Source organism: Rattus norvegicus, chromosome 20 (assembly GCF_021556685.1).
Source record: "Rattus norvegicus strain SHRSP/BbbUtx chromosome 20, alternate assembly SHRSP_T2T, whole genome shotgun sequence".
Classification (NCBI taxonomy): domain Eukaryota; kingdom Metazoa; phylum Chordata; class Mammalia; order Rodentia; family Muridae; genus Rattus; species Rattus norvegicus.
Window position 1 is genome coordinate 11750840 of NC_141553.1, and position 23413 is coordinate 11774252.

At 51.3% G+C, this 23413-nt stretch overlaps 1 protein-coding gene across 2 annotated transcripts; it reads right to left on the minus strand.

Annotated features, from left to right (window-relative positions):
- Positions 1-483: 483 nt before the first annotated feature.
- On the minus strand, positions 484-22218 carry Ube2g2 (ubiquitin-conjugating enzyme E2G 2). Of its 2 annotated transcripts, none has more exons than NM_001106380.2 (6): positions 22104-22218; positions 14096-14131; positions 13962-14007; positions 4561-4679; positions 2753-2893; positions 484-1929 (listed from the first exon to the last, which is right to left on the minus strand). In NM_001106380.2, exons 1-6 carry the CDS (start codon positions 22144-22146, stop codon positions 1817-1819), a joined length of 498 nt encoding a protein of 165 aa, NP_001099850.1. In that variant the 5' UTR covers positions 22147-22218; the 3' UTR covers positions 484-1816. The 2 variants fall into 2 exon arrangements, with proteins under 2 accessions (NP_001099850.1, XP_087453281.1); XM_087597155.1 differs by lacking the exon at positions 22104-22218 and adding an exon at positions 20938-21035.
- Positions 22219-23413: the final 1195 nt, after the last annotated feature.

Consider the following 23413-nt stretch of genomic DNA (forward strand, 5'->3'; position numbering starts at 1 on the left):
GACACCCCAACCACCTAGGGAATGGCACCACCTGGAGCCAAACCCAGGCTCCACCAGTGGTTGGGAGCTACCCCAGGCAGAAAGGGTGCAAGCCTCTACCCACAACAGAGCTGTCCAGGAACCAGAAGAGCAGGGTCTGCTGGAGAACGAGGGCTCATCAAATCCCTGGCTTTTGAGGCAGGTTCAACGATGCCTGCAGCTTTGAGGCAGTGCTTCAGAAATAAGCTGAGGCCGTGTGGTGACGCACGCCTTTGGCATCAGTATCTGAGGCAGAGGCAGGAAGATGTAGCTCACATCCAGCCTGGTCTACACAGTGAGAGCCTGTGGAGATGGCTGGGTGAGAAAAAGCTGTGCGAGCCTGAGGCAGAGCATCGTAGAACCTGCCTGTACCCACCTTAGGAAACTCAGGAGAGCACTGGCAAGCTCCGCCCAGCCCTGACCACGGCTCAGGTTCCCCAAGTGAGCACCACACAACCCGGTGAGGACAGGTACACAATTTTATTTAACAGCATTTAAAGTCCACCTCAGAAGAGGGACACCAGAGAATTCTTTTTTTTTTCATTTAATAAATACAAATGAATAAAAATACTTTGTTTTGTACAGAGACCGCCTCTCCTCTCTTCCTCCCCCGCTTGCTTGCCAGGAAGGGCTGAGGATGGCAACATGCCCTGTGGCCGCTCTGCATGGGCATCTCCCCACACAGACCGCTTCTCACAGAGAGGGCTTCATCTCAGTGGCCTACAATACTATTTCGGTACAATCCCCTCCTCCTGCACCTACCAACACCAGACTCTTGCCTTTCAAACAGACCGACTCCCCTGGGAGAAGGAAAGCACAGGCCCCCACAGGTGCCCGCCTGGAGCCCCATAGCTGGGGACTCGTGACACCATGGGACATGCACGCTGGCCACTGACATGTGGGCACGGGACAGAAGCAGACAGTGCGCAGTGAGAGCTGCTGCACACCCCAGATAAGCTGCATGTAAAAATAGAACTCGTGTTTAAATGGAGCCTGTTCAGAAAAGGCCGAGCATCCGCTCACACTCCACATCCATTATTGCTGTGGGGTCTGTCCTGCCGTCAGCCGCCCTCCACCCGGCCCGTACCACAGCAGCTTCCCAGCCCGTCCAGCCCAGAGGGCCCTGCTGAGCACCTAGTGGCAGATTCCCTTCCAACCCTGACAGCGAGGAGCAATTTGACCCAAGAGCTAACCCTGGTGCGCCCCGGGTGAGACCCACACCAAAGCTCTGGCAGTCCCGCCGGCTCTAGTGTGCACCAGTAACTCAGACAGGGATGTGACCAGAAAAAGCAGCAGGCTTGCTGACCCATGTCCCCTCTCCTCATGAACCCATTTACAAAGCATCCCCCGGAAGGGGCTACGGTGACATCCGTGATGCACACAGCAAGCCTCTGTCACCATACCAAAGGCAACCTAGGCTTCTAAGTGCAAAGTGTCAGAGGAAGCTCGCAATGCTTCCTGGGACACCTGGGAACTGAGAGGCAGGGACAACAGGCCTGCACTGCTTCTTCCAAGGCCCCATGTCCTCAGAAGGAGCAGAGTTGAGGACCCATGGCTGGGAGAGGTAGTGAGGACAGCCTGGACCCTCCCTGAGGCGCAGCAGGAGGAGTCTTTTGCAGTGCAGTAGCTGTCATTATCCCAGTCATGATCTCAGGGGAGCTGCCTGTCTGGGGTGGAAAGGAAGAAACAATGGGGGCCGAGGCTCTGCAGCTGCCTGTGTTGGTGTTGGCATGGCAGCATGTCGCCACGTGGTCTTCAGGACAGCACTGGACTGCTCAGTGTGCACACGGCTGTAGCCTCAGAGCCCCAGAGACTTCTGTACGATCTGCTTGGCAATCTTGTAGAACTGCTCACGGTCGTCCCGCCACATCTTGGAAGCGTCTACGTTTGCTCCACTCTCATCATTGGGCTCTGAGAAGAAAGGGGGCTGTGAATAACATGGTGAACGGCCTGGCCCCCATTTCATCAAGGGTCCCTGTGGGTAGGAGAGTGGACTTCCAACACCAACCAGGGCCTTCTGCCTAAGCAAGGGAGGCTAGGCCGGCCCCTCCCCACCAGCAACCTGGGGCAGCCCCTTAGGGGACAAGAACCCCCTTTTCCCCACACACCCCAAACTTCTCTTGTCTGAATCCTGCTCCTTCTGTACCTCCCCAGACACTGCAGCCATGCTCAGGTCAGCTATACAAGCCCTCACACATCAACGGAGGGCTCGGCGGGCCTGCATCCCCAGCACCTCTGAACTCACCCATTCTCTTAGCCAGGAGTGTCCCAATGTCCGAGCATCGAACGCTTCTATCCCATTCCCAGCACCCGCCAGCTCCACATGATGGTCCTTCGAAGGCACAACTGAGGAGTGGCATCCAAGGCAACTCCCAGGCTGTCCACGAGGCTCAGGACCAGGGGTCCTGGCCCTGGTCAGCTGATTCAAGTCCCAAATGCCTCCTCCGCCTTTGTCAACTCTTAGTGTCCCAACTCGCTCCAAAGTGGTTAAAGACCGAGCTTCTGCAGGTCAGGTTCGCCATCCTGGCCAGTTACTGTGGTTGGTTTGTAAGCTCCTGAAGAGATCTCACACTGGGCATGTTACACTGAGCTTTATACCCCTGCTCTGGGACTCTCAGTGGCCCCAACAAATCACAGTGAGAGACTAGCAAACTGTAGCCAACAACCTGAGAATCTACTGGCCCGTCTTACACATCTATACTCCTGCGTCTGCTCACACTCGGGAAAGCCTCACCTGCCAGCATGCTCACCACCGAAAGCAGGATCTTCTCCACACTCTGCACTGGGCTCCACCGCTCGGCACTGCTCTCATAGCCCATGGGGTCGTCCCCTGGGGCATGCAGGATGGAGATGCACACTCTTCCGTCAGGGTAGACTGCAAAAGTCAGAGACGTGTCACTGTGCGGGGAAGCTCCACAGACACAGGCCCGGCTGTTTGCACAGCTGAAACAGGAGTTTCCTGCTGGCACGGATCCCGGGCTGCTAGCAGCAGACCAGACCTGTCATGGACTGATCAGGTCCTGTGGTCACTGACAAGGGGGCCTGGGACCAGGTCTGTCTAGCACTGAGCAGTCACAACTGGATTCTACCTTGTTACATTGAGCACCTAAAGGAGGAAGTGAAAGATGTGTGGACGAATATTCCAAACTCAAGTTCCCAGAGTTCAAGATACTGCACGGGGCTGCAGAGCCACCAGCAGCAAAGTCCATGTCCAGGTAGCTAGAGCAGAGGCAAGGCAGCGAAACCCCTCAAGTCCTGAGAAAAGGGGGGAAGGACTTAGCACCAGACCAGGTTCAAAATTAACGTTTACAAAATACAAAAACGTCCATTTGGGCCAGAGAGGCAGCTTGGAAGTTAAGTGTTGCCCGCTGTTCCAGAGAACCAGAGTTCGATTCCCACACCTACATGATGGCTCAGAATCATCCATAAGTCCAATTCCAGGGGATCTGACTCAGTTGTCTGGCCTCTGTCTGTTACACAGACAGACATGCAGGCAAAGCACCCGTACACATAAAATAAAATTGAAAAAGAACCCTGGTGTCTAATAAGTGAATGTTTTATTTTTACAAAATAGAATACCCTACTTGAATTTAGCTCCACAGGCAGAAAGATCAAGACTATTGTGGCAATGAAAAACATTTACAAGAAGGAACACTATCCTAATGCCATCATTCAAAATACAACGCACTGTCCATTTCTCTTATCTAAGTCTGGCATGGACACATGTGTATGGAATTCAGCACTTGGGAGACAGAGACAGGAAGATCAGGAGTTCAAGGCCATCCTGAGCAATCCTGAGCCTCCATGTACAAAACCTACTAGTAAAAGGAAGGAAGAAACCCCTACTCCCAGTCAGGGCACAGTCACTGACAGTACTATGGCCCCTCGCAGATAGAGATGGAACTCAGAGTACCAGTGCTTTGAGTACTCCCTACTTCCCAGCCTACACAGTTCCCCGCAAACCCGAGTAACAGCAATCGAGCCTCTAGGGATTTCTACCATATCCTCAGTGTCCACGTCCAGGCTAACTACAGCAGCCCTCTACTCTGCTGTAGGTCAGCTGGGCTGGCTCCCGACTTTTCATGTGCACGACTACACAGTATGCTGTGTATGTCTGTGTACTGCACGACAGCCTGGCTCCAGAGAGGCTAGCAGAGGTACCAGATTCCTGGAGCCTCAGTTGTGAGCAATGCTGGGTGCTGGGAACCAAATCTGGGTCCTCTGCAAGGGCAGCAAGTGCTCTAAACCACTGAGCCATCTCTCCAGCCCAATTCCAATTTTCCACCATTAAAATGACACGGTGACAAAGGCCAAGGAAGGACACAAAGCACTCAAGGCCTGAAAGTTCCAGTGAACCCATTAACACAGGACGGCTGACAAACAGCCAGTGCTGAGGTCACACATTTTCCCCTTTACATTAAGCTGTCCTTCAACGTGGCACTCTGGTGCTCACACCATCACTCATCTGTCACAGCTAGAGCTGAGAGCACTGTAGAGCTGTGTGGCACTGCTGCCCTGTCAGCCGCAGTCAGTCACACTTACTGTTGGGATGGAACATCTCACAGGTGAATCTCATTTTCGGAGGGCTCAAAGGGTAGTCAAGTGGGAAACTCAGGATGGCGGGGAAAACACCAAACTCAAAGCAAGTGTCTTCAGGGCCCCTGCAAATCAGGAAAGAGACACATTTGCGACGCCAGCCATGACTCAGACGTGGGAGAGGGACACTATCACGGCCTAAACTGGCTCGTGGGAAATCTGCTGCTTTCTCTCCCTGGAGAGTCCACGTCGGTCCATTTCAGCCTGAGGCACAAACACAGCCGGAAGCTCAGCCGCAGAGCCTCGCACAGGAACTGCACCACAGAGAAACTCAGGCACACGGCAGGTCCTGCAGGGGTGACTGTGGGCATGAGGCCCCACTCCTGTGAGGATTCGAGGTGTCAATTTTGGCAGACTGTAACCAAGAAGAGTCTCTGTGCTCACAGGGGAGGACTAAGGAACACACAGGGCACACATGTGACCCTCAGCCCCCGCTCAGTGTGCAGCAGCCTAAGGTCACGGCAACCCTACCAGGCCCCAAGACTCCAATCTGCACCAGCCGTCTCCTAGTACGTGAATAAAGGAAATGGACCAAGCCACGGAAGTCCTGCTCAAGTCCTAGAGACAGGGATGCCCACTGAGACCTGAAGGCAGGGGAATAGGAGTGGGCGGGATGCTGCCAGAGAGCCACCCCTCCCTTCAAACCTTACTAATGTGACCCACTGCCCACTACATGAAGTCAGTTAGGCAGAAGTGCTGCTGGCTGTAAGCATCCTGCGCTGGCACAGGTGAGGCCATCTTGGAATAGCCAGCACAGCAGGAAAAACAAACCTGGCACTATTCACCGTCTGAGGATAGAGCCAGGCCCTGCACCAACAGCCAAGCCGGCAGGGTGGCACACTTGACTAACACCCACACTCTGGAGACAGACACAGGAGGATTTCAAGTTGGAGACCAGCTTAAACAGCATAGAAAAAACATTCAAAATAAAATATATGTTTAAAAAGAATAAGGAGCTGTTTCCCTGTTTAAGCAGGTCTCAGACAGAAAGACCTCTCCACAGGATCTCCACAGACAGGATCCATGTTAGACCCATGGCTTCACAGAGAACTGAAGTACTCCACGGAGGGGAAGTAGAAGACATTGATTCAAAAGCTCTCTTCACTGACTAGTAAAGACTTTCAAAGTACAAACTTAGTGAAGCCTAATGGCTACAGCAACCTGGTCTACACAAGATCTTATCCCAAAACAAAACAAAATCAAAACCCAGAAGCCAAGGTGAGCTTGGATGGGAGGGGTGGCTCAGCTGTTAAGAACCCACCGCTCTGTCAGGGGACTGGAGTCTGAGTCTCAGCACTACCCTGGGGGGCTACACGGGGGGGCTACCCTGGGGGCTATACTGGGGAGCTACACTGGGGGGCTATACTGGGGGGCTACACTGGGGGGCTACACTGGGGAGCTACACTGGGGAACTACACTGGGGGGCTACACTGGGGAGCTGCACTGGGGGGCTACACTGGGGGGCTTGCGATCACACTGACTCCAGCTCCAGGAGGATCCAACTCCTCTGGCGTCTGTGGGCACTTGTACTTATGACACACATGCATACTCATCCATACAGTTGCACAGATACACTTGAAAAATAATAAAAGATAACTCGGGGGTGGGGGGGAGCAACAGCTGAGGTAAACAGCTGAGTCTGTGAAATGCTTGTTGTACAAGCACGAGACAGACCTGGGTCCCGTGTACACAGGCAGGGTGGCAGTACTCAACGCTGACCCAGACACTGGAGAGGTGGAGCCAGGAGGAATTCTGGCTTACTGGTCAACCAGCCTCACCACATCAGCAAGCTCCAGGCCAATGAGACACCCTGTCCTAAAAATCTATCTAGACAGCGTCCTGAGGCCAATGCCTCCATATACATGCATTGTGCACATACACATATGTACATGTACACACACACACACACACACACACACACACACACACACACACACACAGACACACACTACATCTCCATTAAAAAAACAGCAGCACCAATCTGCTTAAAGTTTTGATAAAGTTATTTGAGATGAGTAATATGCAGATCTGTAAAATACTAGCTGTGCCATTTATTGCCATGATTAAGAAAGAAAGACAGAATTTTAAAAAGCTTTAATTTCCCTTGCAGTCACACCCAGGGCTTCGAAAGAACAATGCAGTGTCTTGTTAGGCTAAGCTTTTCTCAGCGACAAGCCTTGGCTCTGCAAAGCGATCCTGTGCTACTTCAAAAACAACAGTGACTAGCTCTCCTGCTTGCAGGGATGACACACGGCCTAACAGTCCCCCCGGGGCCCTGGCACCAGGCCAGGGCAGAGGATGCCCTGGGAAGCAGCAGCATGGCCGCCCTCACAAAGTGTGGTCCAGCTGGTTTTCCTCTCTCGTGCTACAGGGGCCTGGATGGTCCTAAGCTCCCCTCCTCTGTCAGTCTAGCACCGAGGCTGGGTAACTGTCACTTACGAGCACTCCAGTCCTTCTGCATTAAGAGGTCCAAGGGGGCTTACTCCTCACTGTTGTGCCGGGCCCAATGACGAGTCACCATGAGCAAAGCCCACCCCAAACCGAAGAAGTGTACGGACAAGGAGCTATCACTGGAGCTAATTGGTGGCAGACGTGCACAAGGAATGCTCTGGGCTTTGATCCCTATAGGAATCTGGGATTGGTGAGTGTGTGGAGATGATAACTAGTGGGCAGCAGAGTGACGTCAGGCTGGCGGTCACACAGGAAACAGCCTCATCACGCCAGAAGCCTTGCAAAGGTCTGAACAATGGCTGCCCGGCAGAGGGGTCCACACCACCCCCAGGGCCTCTCTAATAGTGAGAGAGTTGGGCCACGGACATGTTCATATGAGACTTTTTGTTAAATAAACTTTTATGATACTCAAAGCAAAACTGGTCAAGGGTCCTGCTACTAGTTTACTATTGAGGCAAGGGTGTGGGATGCACAATGCAGTCCCTAAAACTGCATTGAATAAACAAAGATACCATCCTGGAAGGAACCTGGCCAGCCAGGCATGGTGGTGCACACTATTAGGCCCAGCAATTGCAAGGCAGAGGCAAGCAGACCTCTGTGAGTTTAGGTCCAGCCTGGTCTACATGGAGAATTCCAGGCCAGCTAGGAGTACATAATAAAAAAATCATGTCTCGAAAGGAGAAAGAGAGACAGACGCAGACACAAACTGAGACAGAGAAGACACTTTGTAGGGCCTTGTTATGCCTGGCACCTCAGAGTCTAGAGTGAGAAAAAATGGGTTGTGTCCTTGGAATGAGCTCCGTGGTGTCTGCTCAATGCTTTGATAACAGGTCTTTGTTTCTCATAATAGGGCTTTCTTTAAAATTAAAAAAAAAGTCTACTGAATTGTTCATAGCATCAGAAGCATGACCCAACATTTCCTCAAGTGCGCCCACATCTTAAATAGCAAAGCTGTTTGCGAACACTCAGGCTTACTACTGGTTTAAACTGGGGCTTCTTTCTCCTTTCCAGCACGCCTGCCACCTGAACAGCTATGCAGGTGGCAAACTGCAGGGACGTGCCTGCCAAGGGGAGGAAACGCCACAAAGAAGATTCCTGCCCCAGAGCAGAGAAACCCCAGTAGAGCTTTTAACCAACCTCACTCCCTGCGCCTGGGAGTGAGGATCCTCACCCCGACAAGAAAGGAAATCAAACACCCGCAGCACGTACCAATCTCTGGGCCTACGAACAACTTCCATCCGGGACTGCAAACTCCGGCTACCTCACTCCCAGCACAGCATCAGAGAGCCCATGGGTGCCTCCTTAAGGGCGGCACTGGCTTCTTGTGAGAGAAACACATGTGGAAGACAATGTCCCAACTGTCACGTTACTCCTGACCCAGCTCATTGCCTGACTCAGCCTGTCCTCCAGATCCGCCTCAGATCATACCAGGGACACACTTGTAGACAAGGAACTCTAGCCAGAGCCTGCCTTTCAGTTTTAGATGCTGCAGGGTGACCCGTGCCTGGAAGGCAGAGGCTCAGAGCAGCCTCCTGGTGCTGCAGGCTGTTTGACCCCTGCCTCTTACTTAACCCCCAGGCAGCTGTTCCTACCTCACCAGGGCCCAGAACATGTGACAAGGGGATGCATGCACCACACACAGGCCACATGCCAGGCTGATGGGACTGGCTGGCAGGCAGCAGGGGGCATCAGAAACTTGTCTGTCCCCAGGGTGTAACACCATATTAGCAACAGGACACCTCCGTAGGAAGCTGTGACTAGAAAAGGGGGCCACGTGCATCACTGCTGTCCCAGCAATTTGGATGGATAGGGACACCCTGCTTCCTCTGTGGTATGAAAAAAACAGGGTTTGTTCCATTGTAACTTCAGTCAACTCTATCCAATGGAGTTACAGCCACATCCTAATGTTTTTGTGATAGAGACATTGCTAAAAAAAAAAAACTTAAACACACCTGCAGTATTTGAAAGGTACTAAGTCTGCGTCAACTCTAAGAACTTCAGTAAGTTCAAACAGAATAACATAGCGTTCACTTGTCTAACATAAATGCTAACCTTACTCATGCAGTAATGTATTCAAACAGACAAATGTCAGCAAGAAGGCAAACGCCTCCTCCATTCTGTGTCCTTCCCCGCAGACTGAGCACTGCGGCTCTGCAGGCTTTCCTGTGTGCAGCTTTAGATTGTACCGTGGTGCGCAGAGTGATGGGGAGGGAGTTGTCAAGGCTGAGATTCGGCAACCTGAATGAACACACACCTACCCTTACAGTGCCATTCAAGCAGCGACATCCTACCAACCCATCTGATGATTCCACGCCTACAGGAACACTGCAGGGTACGCCATGTGAGTGGGAACTCATGGCACCTGGACGGCCTGAGGTCTGACAGAAAGGACAAGGCCAGAGCTACAACAACCAGACGGTGAGGTGCGTGCCGTAAGGACGGGCAGAGAGCAGTGACCTAGGGCATCCAAAACTAAGGCCTGGCATCATGACCTATGCTGACTTCTGACAAAGAAGTCAAGATCACTTCCTCAGGGGGGGAAATTCAACAAAGGCTCTGAGGCATGTGGACAGCCACAAGCGAAGAGTGAAGGCTGACCCCTCCTACACCTCACTCCATACGAACTAACTGAAAAGGATCCAGGATGAAGTCAGCACTCACTGTCAACCTGACAAAACTGAAACTATCTAGAAGGTAAGCCTCTGGGTCTGCTTGGGAGGGTTGATCTGGAACTGAAACAGGAGGACCCACCCTACCTGCCACACCAGGGCCAGAGAGATGCTCAGTGGTTTAGAGCACTCGCTGCCCTTCCAGGGCCCAGGTTTGATTCCCAGCATCCGTGACTCACCACCATCTAACTGCAGTCCCAAGAAAACCACTTCCCCTGGCCTCCACTGAAGCACATGCAGTCCACATACATACATGGAGACGCAACACATCCCATGAGCACTCACCCCTCTGCTTCCAGACTGTGATAATGTGTGACACCTTCTCACACTCCTGCTGCTATGACCTGCTACCATAATGAACTATGCCCTCAAACTGTGAGTCGAAAACAATCCCCTCTCTCTCTGCTGCCCTGGAACCTGCTCTATGACAGGCTGGCCTCTGCCTCCCCAGTGCTGGGATTGAAGGCAGAGGCCTGTGCAGCCATGGCCTGTCACCTTTCCTCTCCTAACTTGCTTTTGTCAGGGTATTTATCAGAGCAAGGGACAGGTAACTAACAGTTATCGAGCTTATAAAGAAAGTGTCAAAGAGCCTCTACCCTAGGCCTAGGTGATATATGATGCTAAAGCCCAGCCGCAGAGGGAAGCGGCTAAAGCAGCTGACGGGTGGCCTGGTGATAGGAGCATTTGCTGTTCTTGCAGGACCCAGCTCAGTTCCAAGAGCCTACGTGGGCAGCTCACGACCATCTGCAACACCAGCTCCCAGGAACCTGAGGTGTCCCCCAAGCACTCCTGTATTGAAAATGTGTCCCATCTGGCGGGGTTACCAGGGCTCTGGCTTGGTCACTGGGTGAAGTGAGCATGAGCTCACAGCTGACCAGGCTGGAGGACACAGGTCCTGGGGGTGTCAGGGTCCTCTGAAGGATGTGTCTTGTCCCTGCCTCGTCCTCTCCTCCCTTTCTGCTTCCTGGCCACCATGAGGAAGCAGCTTCATCTCACACAGGCTGTCATAAACAGTACGATGTTGTCTCTGGCATTTGTCACCATGATGAAAACACGACACAACCAGTGACAAGCCTCTGTCTACACATGAGGACCCAGGCATCAAAGCCTGCCCTCAGTGCTCGGCCGGCACAGATCTACAGTGACAGGCCATGCAGGAGGGTGGTGGCAAAGCCAGGAGTAAGTACCAGGCTTTCCATGGTGTCCAAAAACACCAGGGACACAGGAGGCCCTAGAAACCAGCGAGAATCTGAGGGAGGAGAGGCCCCATTCTCCAAAGAATAAAAGCCCAGCCAGCTCTCTGCCAAAACAGCAGGGTGAGACAAACCCACGGGAGGACAGTTAATTCCTTGATAGATGTTCTAAGAACATTTGTAAACGGCCTCTTGTTTGTGAAGGGCCTGGAATAGGACCAAAACCCACAGAGTCACTAGATCTTGAAGCAGGGGATTTCCACACTAACGCAAAAGCCTTATTCAAACACAAACGTGCTCTCCCAAAAAATCAGTTCTAATTACTTTTTAAGACAGGTTTTCAAAATATTTGTTTAACTTTATACTGTTTATATAAAATTAGTAATAGTTAACCCAACAGGCTTTTAACAATGCACTTTTAAAGTCTATCCTAGAGAGCTCAGCTGTTCTTTAATAAGCTTCTAAACCCATCTGCTACAAGCCAAGCCCTTCCAAATATCAGACTCATCGGGTGCCCCGACCTCTGCAGGCATCCCGACAAGCGCTGCTCCTAGGCAGGCGTGCCGCTCTGAGGGCTGCGAGCGAGCACAGGTGGGTCTGTGTTGACACAGGACATGGCAGATGAAACACAGGCTACACATCAGTTCACACGCACGATCACATGAGCACATGCTTCAGTTCACACACACACATGATCATCTGCTTCTTTAAAAGCCAACAAGGCCTGGGGGCATGGCTGAGGCCCAGAGTTTGATCCCAGCACTGTAAAGTGAGTGAGAGAAAAGTAAATGCAGCTCCACCTGTCTGCCAGGCCCACAGCAATGACCTGGCCTGGGGCAGCCAGGGCTACAGGCCTCTATCAGCCCACAGAAAGGCAACAGAACCATTCCTCTTGTCTGGCTTCACCAGTGTGATCTAGGAATCATCAGGTTCCAGAAAGGATTCCTAAATTGAAATAAATCTTCTACAGAATATTATCACATTCTCTGGGGAGGATTCGTTGTTTGGGTGGGTGGTTAATTAACTGTCTCTCATACAGCCCTGGCTGTCCTGGAACTCACTAAGACCACCAGGCTGGCCTCACCCTCAGGCCCCCATTGCCTCTCCAGTGCTGGCATTGAAGGTGTGGACCATTACACCAGCCAACTCTTCTATTCTCTGAGCTCTTGAACTTGGGACATCTTCCTCAAGGACACACGCACAACTCTACCACATTTCACACAGACTCCGGACAACTTAGAAGGACTGTGAGCCAGCAGGCAGCAAGGGCTAAGAGACAAGCGAGGCCTGCTGTGCTTTCTCCAGGTCATGGACAGATGGCTGTGAAAACAATCAAGCTCCTTGCTCCGCTCAGCTTTCATGCGTGACCTAACACTCACAGGCAGAAATTCCCAGTACTTCTCCTAGGCCAACCTAGGTCTTTAGGAGCAAACGTGCCAGGCCTGTAATACCAGCAAGTCCGCAAGCTGAGAAAATGGATCAAAAGTTCAAGGCACTCCTGGCCACAGGAGTGAGTTCAAGACCAGCTTCGTGAACTTAGCCAAACCCTGTCTCAAAATTACAAAGAGCTTGGGCATAGGCGTGGCAGTGTTCGGACAGCATGTACAAGGTTCTGGGCATGCAGGGGCGGGGGCGGGACAGCAGCAATGTGCTGTGAGCACAGACACAAACAAACGCTGCCTTGCTCAGAGCTCATGGTCCTGTAGCCAAGCCTCTTTCCTTACCCTGCCCTCCAGATCAACAAATTCCAACCCGAATACTAGAGCTAATTGACATTTGTATTCTCTAACAAGGAATTGATTACCGAGTGCAGTTTCCCAGGGCTAACCTAACTTTATTTTCTTCTCATCTAGAAAGTTAAGAAAGAAGCAAGTTAAACAGGCTGAGTCTGGACCAGAGGACACTCTAGACTCGGGGTCCCACTGTTTCTATATCCAAGTAACATGACTGTAAGTTAAATGTCACAGATCTAGACTGGGGCTAGGAGCCGCATGCTCACTAGGACCAAGGGCCTGCGAGGCAGAGCAGGCATCAGGAAATGAGAAGCAGAGGAGGGAGGGGAGGAGAGAAGGGAAGAAGGAAAAGTCCTGGCTCTTCAGGCGTGATGCTGCTCCTGCAGGTCCGTGTGCTTACCTGCACCCACACCAGGCAGCTCACTGGAACTGTCTATAACTCCAGTTCCAGAGACTCTGATCCCCCTTTTCAACCTTCACAGGCCCCAGGCACACATATGTACATAGACACACGTGTGGGCAAAACACACATACCCACACAGATACTTCAAAAAGCAACCCAAAAGCACTCTATGAGAAACTGCAGATGTGAGTAAGGTGCTCAGGGAGCTGCCAATGATGGAGTCACATGAACCCCAACTGCTAGCCCATCAGAAGTTCCAGGCACCCAGACATGAGCCTGAAGAGAGGCAGTCATAGGGACAGAAACCTCTGGGGCGTGCCACTGTCCAGGCAGACAGTGTCATGACCGCACTGGATCAGAGCGCACTGGCAGCCGCTCTGGTGGGGAGAAACCCCACAGCCGGGAACACAAACGCTCTCTGTGTGTCCAGGACAGCACAGGGGTGAGGGGTAAGGCACTGCTTCTTCCTGACAGAGCACCGCAGACTGAGGTCACCATCGGCTGGGTGCTGGGGGTGCACACCTTTAATCCTAGCACTTGGGAGGCAGAAGCAGGTTCAAGGCCAGCCTGATCTGCAGAGGGAGTTCCAGGACACAAAGCTACACAGAGAAACCCTGTCTTGAAAAACAAAAAACAAAACTAAATACAAAATTTTTAAAAATTACTATTTTGAAACTATGTAGAGCTAATATTCACAACTAACTTTTTATTGGTTCTAAGGAAATGCTACCATCTCCAATCTCCTTTGGATCCATGTTCACCTGGCTTCTACCCAGGACAGCTGAAAGCTCCAAGGCCCACCTGAGCCCAGTCAACAGTTCAGAGTTCAACACTTAGAGATTCGTACGTCTAGTTTCCAGTAAGGCGTGGGAAAAAATGAAATTCACAATTAACTTACATGATCAATGCCTCCCATTCAAAAAAATTCTCTTCATTCATGGGGCCTGCAGGGGGGGAAAATACCACATCTTAATTAGAAGACAGCTTTGGCAATTGGAAGAAAACCGTAATGAAATTACCCAAGCCCCTTACCTGCCACAATTCCTTCTGGAGGATTCAGGGTTAATTCTATAAAGGTAAAAAGAACAAGGCCATTACCAAACAGAATGTGTGTTACGTTGTCACTTAGCAAAGCACTTCTGTGAATCATATAAACTACAGATTACAGAGGATGCTTCTTCCAAGAGGGTACCTCTTAGTCCCCAAATGAGTGCCCAGGCCTGAAACCGACTTAGCTCAAGCAGCTCTGTGCACCAGTAAGAAGTGGAAACAAAGGAGGCGGATTGCCTCCCCAAAGTGTTCCTGTCAGCTCCTCTGACAAATGCTCACACTTCTAGAATAGGGTATTTTCTAATTAAATGGCATTTCCTAACATTTTACGAGTTGGCGCAAACCTCTCTGAATGTGACAGAGCAGAAGGACAGGCCAAGCTCAGGTTGCAGGGAGTCTGACGTCATCAGATCAAGGCTCTCTAGGTCAGCGACCAACTGCACCACCACCCTGCAGAGGCTCAGACCACGGCAGAAGAGCCCACTACAGTGGCACCGCTGCTCCAGGTGGCAAGCCAATGCTTGGCGTCATGAATTTCTCCTATGCTGTGTTCTGGTCTAGGGTACGTGCCTAGGAATCAAGGGTTGAAAGCAGGGTAGCAGAAGTGGGGTGGGGAAGAACACGGCCTTTGTAAGAGGGGGGACATGAGGGAGTGTGACACTGGGTGTGTGACACCAGTTGTTACAGAAGTGGGTAGCTGCTCTCAGGTTTCCTGCTCCAGGTGTGATCACACCCTCATGTACCATCCTGCACTCAAACCACCAGTTACCACAATGGGGGCCGACCACTGCCTTCCCACAGACCCTGCTCTTGTACTCTGAAATCCAAAAAATATGAAGACGACGACAACAACAATAACAACAACAACAAACAAACAAACCTGAGTGTCACTATGTACAACCCGGACTGGCCGGGAACTCACTGTGTCCCCGGCTGGCCTCAAACTTGCAGCTACCCTCTGGTCCTCCCAGTTGAGAAATGTATGTGCGCACACCACTGTGCCCAAGTGAACATTTTGCCTAATAAAGTTACTCATGTTGAATAGTGCTGTGGTAGTGACCAACAGATGAATGGAGCCTGTGGACACATTTGGAAAAATGGCGCCCGGAAGGAGCAGCCACATTAGGACAAGTCAGAACGCAGTGAGAAAAAGGGCAGAGTGCACTCCGCCAAGGACGCAAAAGACCTACAGAGCCAAATGATGGTCTCTGGAAAGCCAAAGCATTAATAACTCTCTCCAGGTAAGAGTACGGCAAAGGACCAGACACAGAGGTCGGAAACAGACCATCCAAAGAAACCGAAAGCCTGTAAGACATGGGAGCTGGTCCAAGCGCCTGAGGTCAACATCTATCCACTCTGAACTAGTTTCCACACGCGTGCAGTCAGAGCATGAGTCGGGCACAGTGGAAGTCTTAGAGAACACGTGGACAGAGAGACGTGGACGCTCTACCAGGAGCATCTGGGATGAGCGAGCTTGTCTTTGATTTCACAGAAAAAACCTTAGTTCTACTCTGAAGAGCATCAGGGCAGGGAGCACTTCTCACTGCCCGCCCTGCTGCCCCTTGCAGTACAGTATACCTAACAGCCGTGGAAAGGCGACATGGAAGAAGGGGGGTGGTGAGGAGGAGGAACGTTCAATATCGACAGCACATCCTGCCGTGGACGCATTCAGCACGGGAACTACAGCAGAGCCTGGAAAGGACTCGAGGTCCCACAGCATGAACCTGTTCATCCATGCACTCTGGTGTGCACTCAGCTTTGTTCTCATAAAGGTAAGCAGTCCATCACCACGGGCTGTGAGGGCTGGGCTGGGCAGGAAACCTGCAAAGGCAAACAATGCCAGATAGTGTTGGGGCCTCCAGCCACCACCCCAAAAAAGGAAGAGGGGTAGGCTGAAAGATGCACGACAGAGGGCGTGACTATGGAAAGGTTCAGCAGGGGACCACTGTAGCTAAGTGACAGCCTATGTCTGCACAGAATGGAAGCAAGGACTGGTTCTCACCGTGACTGCATGGCATGGGGACTTCCACACCCCCAGCACACTCCATAATTAGTCTAAGTTAAAAATAGTGGGGGGAGGAGTGGACGAGGGGCTGGAGAGCCGGCTCAGTGGTTAAGAGAATTCACTGCTCTTACAGGGAGGGGCCCAGGACTGGCTCCCAGCACCCATGTGGCAGCTCACAGTTTCAGGGGATTTGACACCGTTTTCTGGCCTCTGTGGGCACTGTACTCAGGTGTGTACTTTAAAACATGCAGGTAAACACTCAGAAAATAGCAATGTGATTTTTAAGTGAATGGGAGCGTTGGGGAGATCTGAAGAAAGCCAGACAGAGAGAAAAGACCAGGAGCACCAGCAGTTGCGTGCGTGCGTGCGTGCGTGCGTGCGTGCGTGCCAGCCAGCATACTTCAAGGAAGCAGGCGGCGGACACCAAGTACCATGGAGGCTTTGGGCACAGGCTGGCTACACAGTGGGCTCTACAGTGTCCCTCTGAACCTCTTCGCAGACACAGGCTGGGACAGAGAACAGAAGCAGCTTGCCAAGCTGTGTACTCAGTCATCTGAGTCTAGTCCGACTTCTCTGATTGTAAGACTTAACACAGGAGGCAGAGGTTCTGCGCTGCTGAAATGTGGGGATGAGAAGGAGGCCCAATGCGGTGAACAAAGGGCGCCTAGGGCAAAAGGTAGCAGAGCTGTGTGCTTTGTGGGAGTCCCTTTGTGGGAGTCCCCAGAACGGCAGCCAGCGCCATCCCACCCACTTTGCTATCCAGCAGTGACCCCTGCTGGTCAGAAACGAACAGAGTCAGCGGCAGGGAGGCTTCAGGACAACGTGCACAGGTAAGCGCACGCAAAACCACAGCTCCATGTTCAGTAATAAACACAAGTTCCAGAGGAGAAATAATTACTAACCATATCAGAAGCTTTCAAAGACCATTCCCTGAAAGTGGTGATTTTTTTTAAAAGCTATTTTTCTTAAAAGCTGCTTAAATAGGCACTGTGTGAACAAAATATAAGTTCTTCTCGAACTCGGTGGTTCCGTGTCTAGAGGCCTTGACTGGTAAAGACAAGAAAGATGGCTGCAGGGGTTACTCCTCCAAGAAGCTGAGAAAATACCGAGGCCCTATAGTGGGAGACCAGGGAAATCCGGCTCACACCAGCATGCTCTCCACACTGCACAGGAAGCTCCTGGACATGCTGAGGAGACAACCAGGGGAAGAAGAAACCACACTTCAAGTAAAGTCATCAGGTCAGGTCCTAATGCCACCTGCCTAAGTCCCCTCTGAGGCCTCCAGTCAGCAGGGTCTACAGTGAGTTCCAGGTCAGCCAGGACTACATGGAGAAACCCTGCAAAAACAAACAATGGGGAAAGAAAAAGAAAAACAAACAGAATGGAAGGGGCAGAGTGGTGAGACAGCGTGCTGGTGAGACTGCACAGAAATACACCCAACAACTGGGCGGGTCCTTTCACACTGAACAACTGGGCGGGTCCTTTTACACTGACCAGGCATTTTGAAAGTGATTCACAGAGAAAAGCACACAATGTTCACAGCAGATCTTGTTGTCGTAGCCAAAAGTTGGCAACATCCCAGAGATCATCAGGAAGCAAATGTTTAAACAGTGCAGCCTGACCATGCAATGGGCTATCACTCTACATTAAAAAGGACGCTGTTCTGGGGAGATGATCTTCCAGAGGACCCAGGTTCAGTTCCCAGCACTCACACAGCAACTCACAACTTCAGTTCCAGGAGATCCGACTCCCTCCTCTGGCTTCTGCAGACACCGGGCATGTGCTTGGTACACAGACATATGCATAGGCAAAAGACCATATGCATAGAATAAAACTAAAACCTTTCAAAAGAAAAGAAGAGCTGGAGAGATGGCTCAGCGGTTAAGAGCACTGACTGCTCTTCCAGAGGTCCTGAGTTCAATTCCCACAACCATCTGTAATGAGATTCGATGCCCTCTTCTGGTGTGTCTGAAGACAGCTGCAGTGTACTCATAAAATAAACAAATCTTAAAAAAAAATTAAAGCAAAACAAAAGAATTTAAAAAGAAAACAGAAAAGAAAAGGAACACAGCCACTGCTCCCTAGTCTGTGAATATTCAGGGTCAACAGAGATCTAAGGATAATCAAAATATCAGTGGAAATTCCCAAGTAAACAACTGGTCCATTTTAACAGGCGATTGAGAGAACTATAGTGAAATCTCACTCCACCCTGCCGAGTCCTGCCAGGACTTTTACCCAACAGTTGTAACTGCCCAGAAGTTCTATTTCATCACTTGCTGCGGTAAGGGTAAGGGGACACTGCAGCACAGACAAGTCCAGAGCAACCATGCTGAATGCAGAGGCTGGAGGAGGGGACAGAGGGGTCCCAGGGCAGGGCATTCTGAAGATGCTATTCACACTGTGGACGTGACACACTCGAACATACAGGACCCTACAGTCCAGCAAGAAAGTCAGCCCTGTGCAAAGCCTGCCAGAGACAGACAGAAAAGGCAGAGCTAGCCTTTTGCATACGTGAAAGGATGCTGCCACCTCACTCGTAATCACTGACACACAGTTCGAGCCACAGGATACCATCTAACACCTACCAGACAAGGTGAAGACCCAAAAGCCTAATGTAGAAGTGGAAATCCTAAGCTGTGGTGGACCATGGCATGCACCAGAAAAGCCACAGGCACAAAGAGTTTAGCATATCTGGTAAAGCTCGCTGGTCACTCAAATGCAGCATGGGTCTGAATCATGCTCCCACTGCAAACCCGCACATATGCACCATGAGATTTTCACAACTGCAAATAACTTCAGTGTCTACCAGCAGCAGAGCAGATGGGGTCTGGTTTATTCATAAAAAGAAATCCACTCAGCCAGGAGAGGGAACTGCAGTCAGTCACGGGCTTCGAGAGAAAGGGAACTGAGACACGAGGCTGGGCAAGAGGTTCCAGGGCAAAGCAAACAAAAAACATATACTGTATAATTTCTATTAAGACAAACAAAAGAAACCACACTGTCCAGAGATAGACCGGCAATAAAGAAAGGAAAAGAACAGGAACTCGGTGTGTTGGTAACTCTGGTGGTGCTGGGAAGAAGATGACTCTGGGTCACTGTCATGCTCTGCTCTACAAGCAGGGCCTCATGGAAACCACGGTACTCACCGGGCCATTACTGTAACAAAGTGCCTGAGACAGTCACCTTACAGAGAGGAAAGTTTTGGCTTACGGCTTTGGGAATCCCACTGTATGTCTGAATGCCTGCTTATGAAAAGGTACAATGCAGCAAGGAGCAGCAGGCATGGCCAGGAAACAAGAGAGGAGGCACTGGGAGCAGATTCTTAAAGGGAATATAGAGGCCCCAGCCTTTCCACGTCTTTTGTGTCTGGCCTTAGGTTTACTCTGGTTCATGTCCCCACTCAGATGTGCTGCCTCCGTGGGCAGAGACACTTCCTGCCAATTCTGACAACCTGAGCTCGAGATTCCCAGATCCACACAGAGGAAAGGGAGAACTGACTCATTCATGCCAGTTGTCCTGACTTCTGCACATGCACAGTGGCACTCGCCTGCCCACACACAAATACACAAAAACAACTGTGATTTTAAAACAATCTCAAGTCTACCCTAAATTGGGAACTGGGACACCGTCTGGAAACGGAGTCTCAGCAGAGGTACAGAATTAGATACAGAACACATTGAGACCGGGCCCTAAGCCAGCGACTGTTGACTTTTCAAGTGGAAAATCTGAATGCCAACAACACCCAGGCGAAGATGACCACAGGACTGTCCAGGAGAGGTAGGCGTTACACTAACACAGCTAAGTAACCCAAAGTGCCAGCACTCTGGAGATGAGAGGCAGGAAGGACCTTCCCCAAGAGCCCACCCTGCCACGGGTCACAGTCCAGGCCACAAGTGGGTTTCTAATTCTACCTCCAAACCGAGAGACAGCTTCTGTTATGGTAAGCTGTGTGGGAAGTGACGATGTTACAGCAGCCCTGGCCCACTGTCCCCTGTGCCTATCACAGTCACAAGAAAAGCTGTGGGAACGTGTGACAAGAACACAAGAGCACACACTGCTCTTGCAGAGGCACTAAGTTCGAGTGCTGGCACCCGTCTGAAAAAGAGGCAGGCTTTATTACCATGGGTGCCTGGAGCCCCGGAGTTGGAGGCAAGGGTGAAAACAGGAAGATGTCTGGGGCTAACTGGCTGGCCATTCAAGCTGAACTGATGAGCTCCAGGTTCAGTGACAGGCCGGTGTCAAGGGGAGAGGGCAGAGAGCGAGTGGCAGACTGGGACAGCTAATATCCGCCTCTGCACACATGGGATCCCGAACTTGTATGAGAGAGTGATCTTAGGAGCAGCCTAAGGTCTTCGCTCCGTTCTTTTTGTGATCCGATCACAGGCGAATCGGTTCTCATCTGTTATTTCAACTGCCTGTAAAAACAGGGAGCCTGAGAAACAGCAGGGCCGAGGAGATGACTCAGAGACTGTTGCTCTCACAGAAGATCTGGGTTCCAGTCCAGCACCCACACAGAGACTCACGGCCAGCTGTAACTCCAGTCCCAGGGGATCTGATGCCATCTTCTGACATCCACTGGCACTAGGCACACATATGGCACACTTTTCTGTGTGTCATCAAAACACTCAAACGCAAAGTAATAAAATTTGTCAGCTAGACAAATGAACCACACCCAAGGTCATTACACCTCTAAACCTACAGTACAATCAGGTAAGAAAGAGCACCTACCCAAATCTGCCTACGCTCTAGTCCAGCCTTGGACATTCCTATTGAATCTACCTAACACTAGAGTACACGGTCTTAAATACGGAGGACAAACCTTTTACAGCATAAGAGAAGAAAAACACTCAGTGGGACTTTTAATGAATTACGAGGACACAGAAAAAAACCTTACTCCTCCTGCTTAGAGCTGCTGGATGAATTTCCTGTCGCTGTTGCCACAAGCTTAAACAATATCCATTGATGACCTCATGGTTTCCATGTGTCAGTGGGCCTGGGCCCAGCCAGGACAGCTGGGTGTCTCAGAGCTGCAACCCAAGTCCATTCAAGTAGCTGGCACAACTTAGTTCCATATGGCTCTAACACTGGTCCCAGACTAGCTGTCAGCCTGGGGCCACCCTTAGCTCCCTGCCCTTTTTTCCTCTTCCAAGCAGCCACAGCAAGTGGAGCCCTCTCCTCTGTGAACCCCGAGTTCCTCGCCAGGGGAGCCTTTTTCCTATTTTAGGGTTCCCTCTTTAACCAAATTCTTTCTCTTTCTCTCTCACTGAGATGATTCATGACCTAACTTCAAACTAGGTGGCAATACCCTTCAAACTAAGTGACAATAAGCTTTGTCTGACCTTAACAGTTGAGACTCTTGTGGGGGATAAAATTTTCTCTTAATGTGAATGCCCTTAAACAGAAGCGGTCAGAACTTAAACTCCTGTCCCGGAGCTTAACTACTGTTCCCTCTTTTTTTAGATAAAGGGGGATGATGTTTCTCAATCTAGAAACAGGTCTGAAAAAGTAAAACAGAAACACAGATCCGGCTTCAAGGAAACGGTCCGGAGCCCGTGTCTGAGAAACTTTGCCCCAGCAACTCGCACCTGCAGCGTGGCCGGAGGCTCGAGTTGTTATTTTGTTTACTTTTAACTTTCTCCCCAACTCTCCTAGACCTCACGATCACCTTACAGGGATTACCCGGCACTCGCCCCGCAGCATCAACTGTCCGGAGGGCGATGCGCACACCGGCTCAGGGACCAGGCCCGGGTCGCAGGGCCATAGCGGCGCTGGTCGGGCCAGCTTCTGCGCCCAGGGCCTGCCCCGCTGAAGCCGGCCGTGGCGGGTAGGTGACAGCGACAGCCCAGCCTTCTCTCTGCACCCGGGCTCCAGCGACCCGGCCCAGTACGCCCGCACCACACCGCACCGCATCGCACCGAGCCATGCCCGGCCACGCCGCGGGCGGCTTCGGGGAAGAGGACAGGATCACGGCGCCGCCTGACTCACGCTTATATTCGGCCATCAGCCTCTTCAACGCCGTCCCCGCCATACCGCGGAACCTGCCTTCAGCAGCCTCGCCACATCCGCGCCGGTCCCGCCCGCCCGCTCCGACGCCCGCTGCTGCTTCCGGGTCGTGGCCTGCAGCCGCAAGTGTATCCGGGACGCGCGCGGGTGACGTGGCGCGCCGGGGTGTGCCAGACAGAGGCTCGCTGGGGTTCGTCTTGCGCTCGCGGTGTCACGGCCCAGGCTGACGGAGCTCGGGGTCCTAGAACTTTGTCGGCCGGCCTCACCCTCAGAATTGGAGCCTTCCTACGCCGCGGCTCTACCTTCTTTAGTCTTGAAAAATCCTGCGAGAGCTAATGAATGGCCCATTATGGATTGTTCCCGAATGAGACATTTCCTTACGCTTGGCGCGCTCCTCATGATTGGCTGTATAGATCCTGAATCTTGAGGCCACCACTATCGCCCCACTCCACCCACTATGTAGCCCTGGGTGTCTTAAAACTCATTATGTAGCCTAGGGTGGATTCGAACTCACAGAGATTCCCCACCTGCCTACCTTCTTGTCTCTTAAGTAGTGGAATTGAAGACTTGTGCCACTACATCTGGCTTTTGAGATAGAGGTGGTTTGAGAAGATGGCACCTTTTTTTTTTTTTTTTTTTTTTTTTCCGGAGCTGGGGACCGAACCCAGGGCCTTGCGCTTGCTAGGCAAGCGCTCTACCACTGAGCTAAATCCCCAACCCCACCTTTAAAAAAAAAAATATATATATATATATATATATATATATATATATATATATATACACATATATATATGTATATATATTTTATGAGTACACTGTAGCTGTCTTCAGACGCACCAGAAGAGGGCATCTGATCCCATTACAGATGGTTGTGAGCCACCATGTGGTTGCTGGGAATTGAACTCAGGACCTCTGGAAGAGCAGTCAGTGCTCTTAACCACTGAGCCATCTCACCAGCTCCAAGATGGCACTTTTGGCAAGAGAAAGTACCTTGGTTTCACAGAGGAAAGGTCCCGGGCCATATCCCACCCTCTCTGGCCAAAAAATGTCAGACTCTGTGCCTAGGAAGATGAACTTCCTCCTCATAGGAAGTGACCAGATAGATGCTTGGTATCTTCTTGGATGCACAACTGCTTTCCCTGAGTGGACATGAGGGATACAGCTCTGGGCAGGGCTCTGGGAACAAAGGGGCTCCCAGGACTAGGTACTTTGGGACAAAGGGAAAGTTCCTGCTGGGAACTTGTGGCATTAGGTTCATCTCATTTGTCGTTTTTTAAAAGAGTATTAGGATG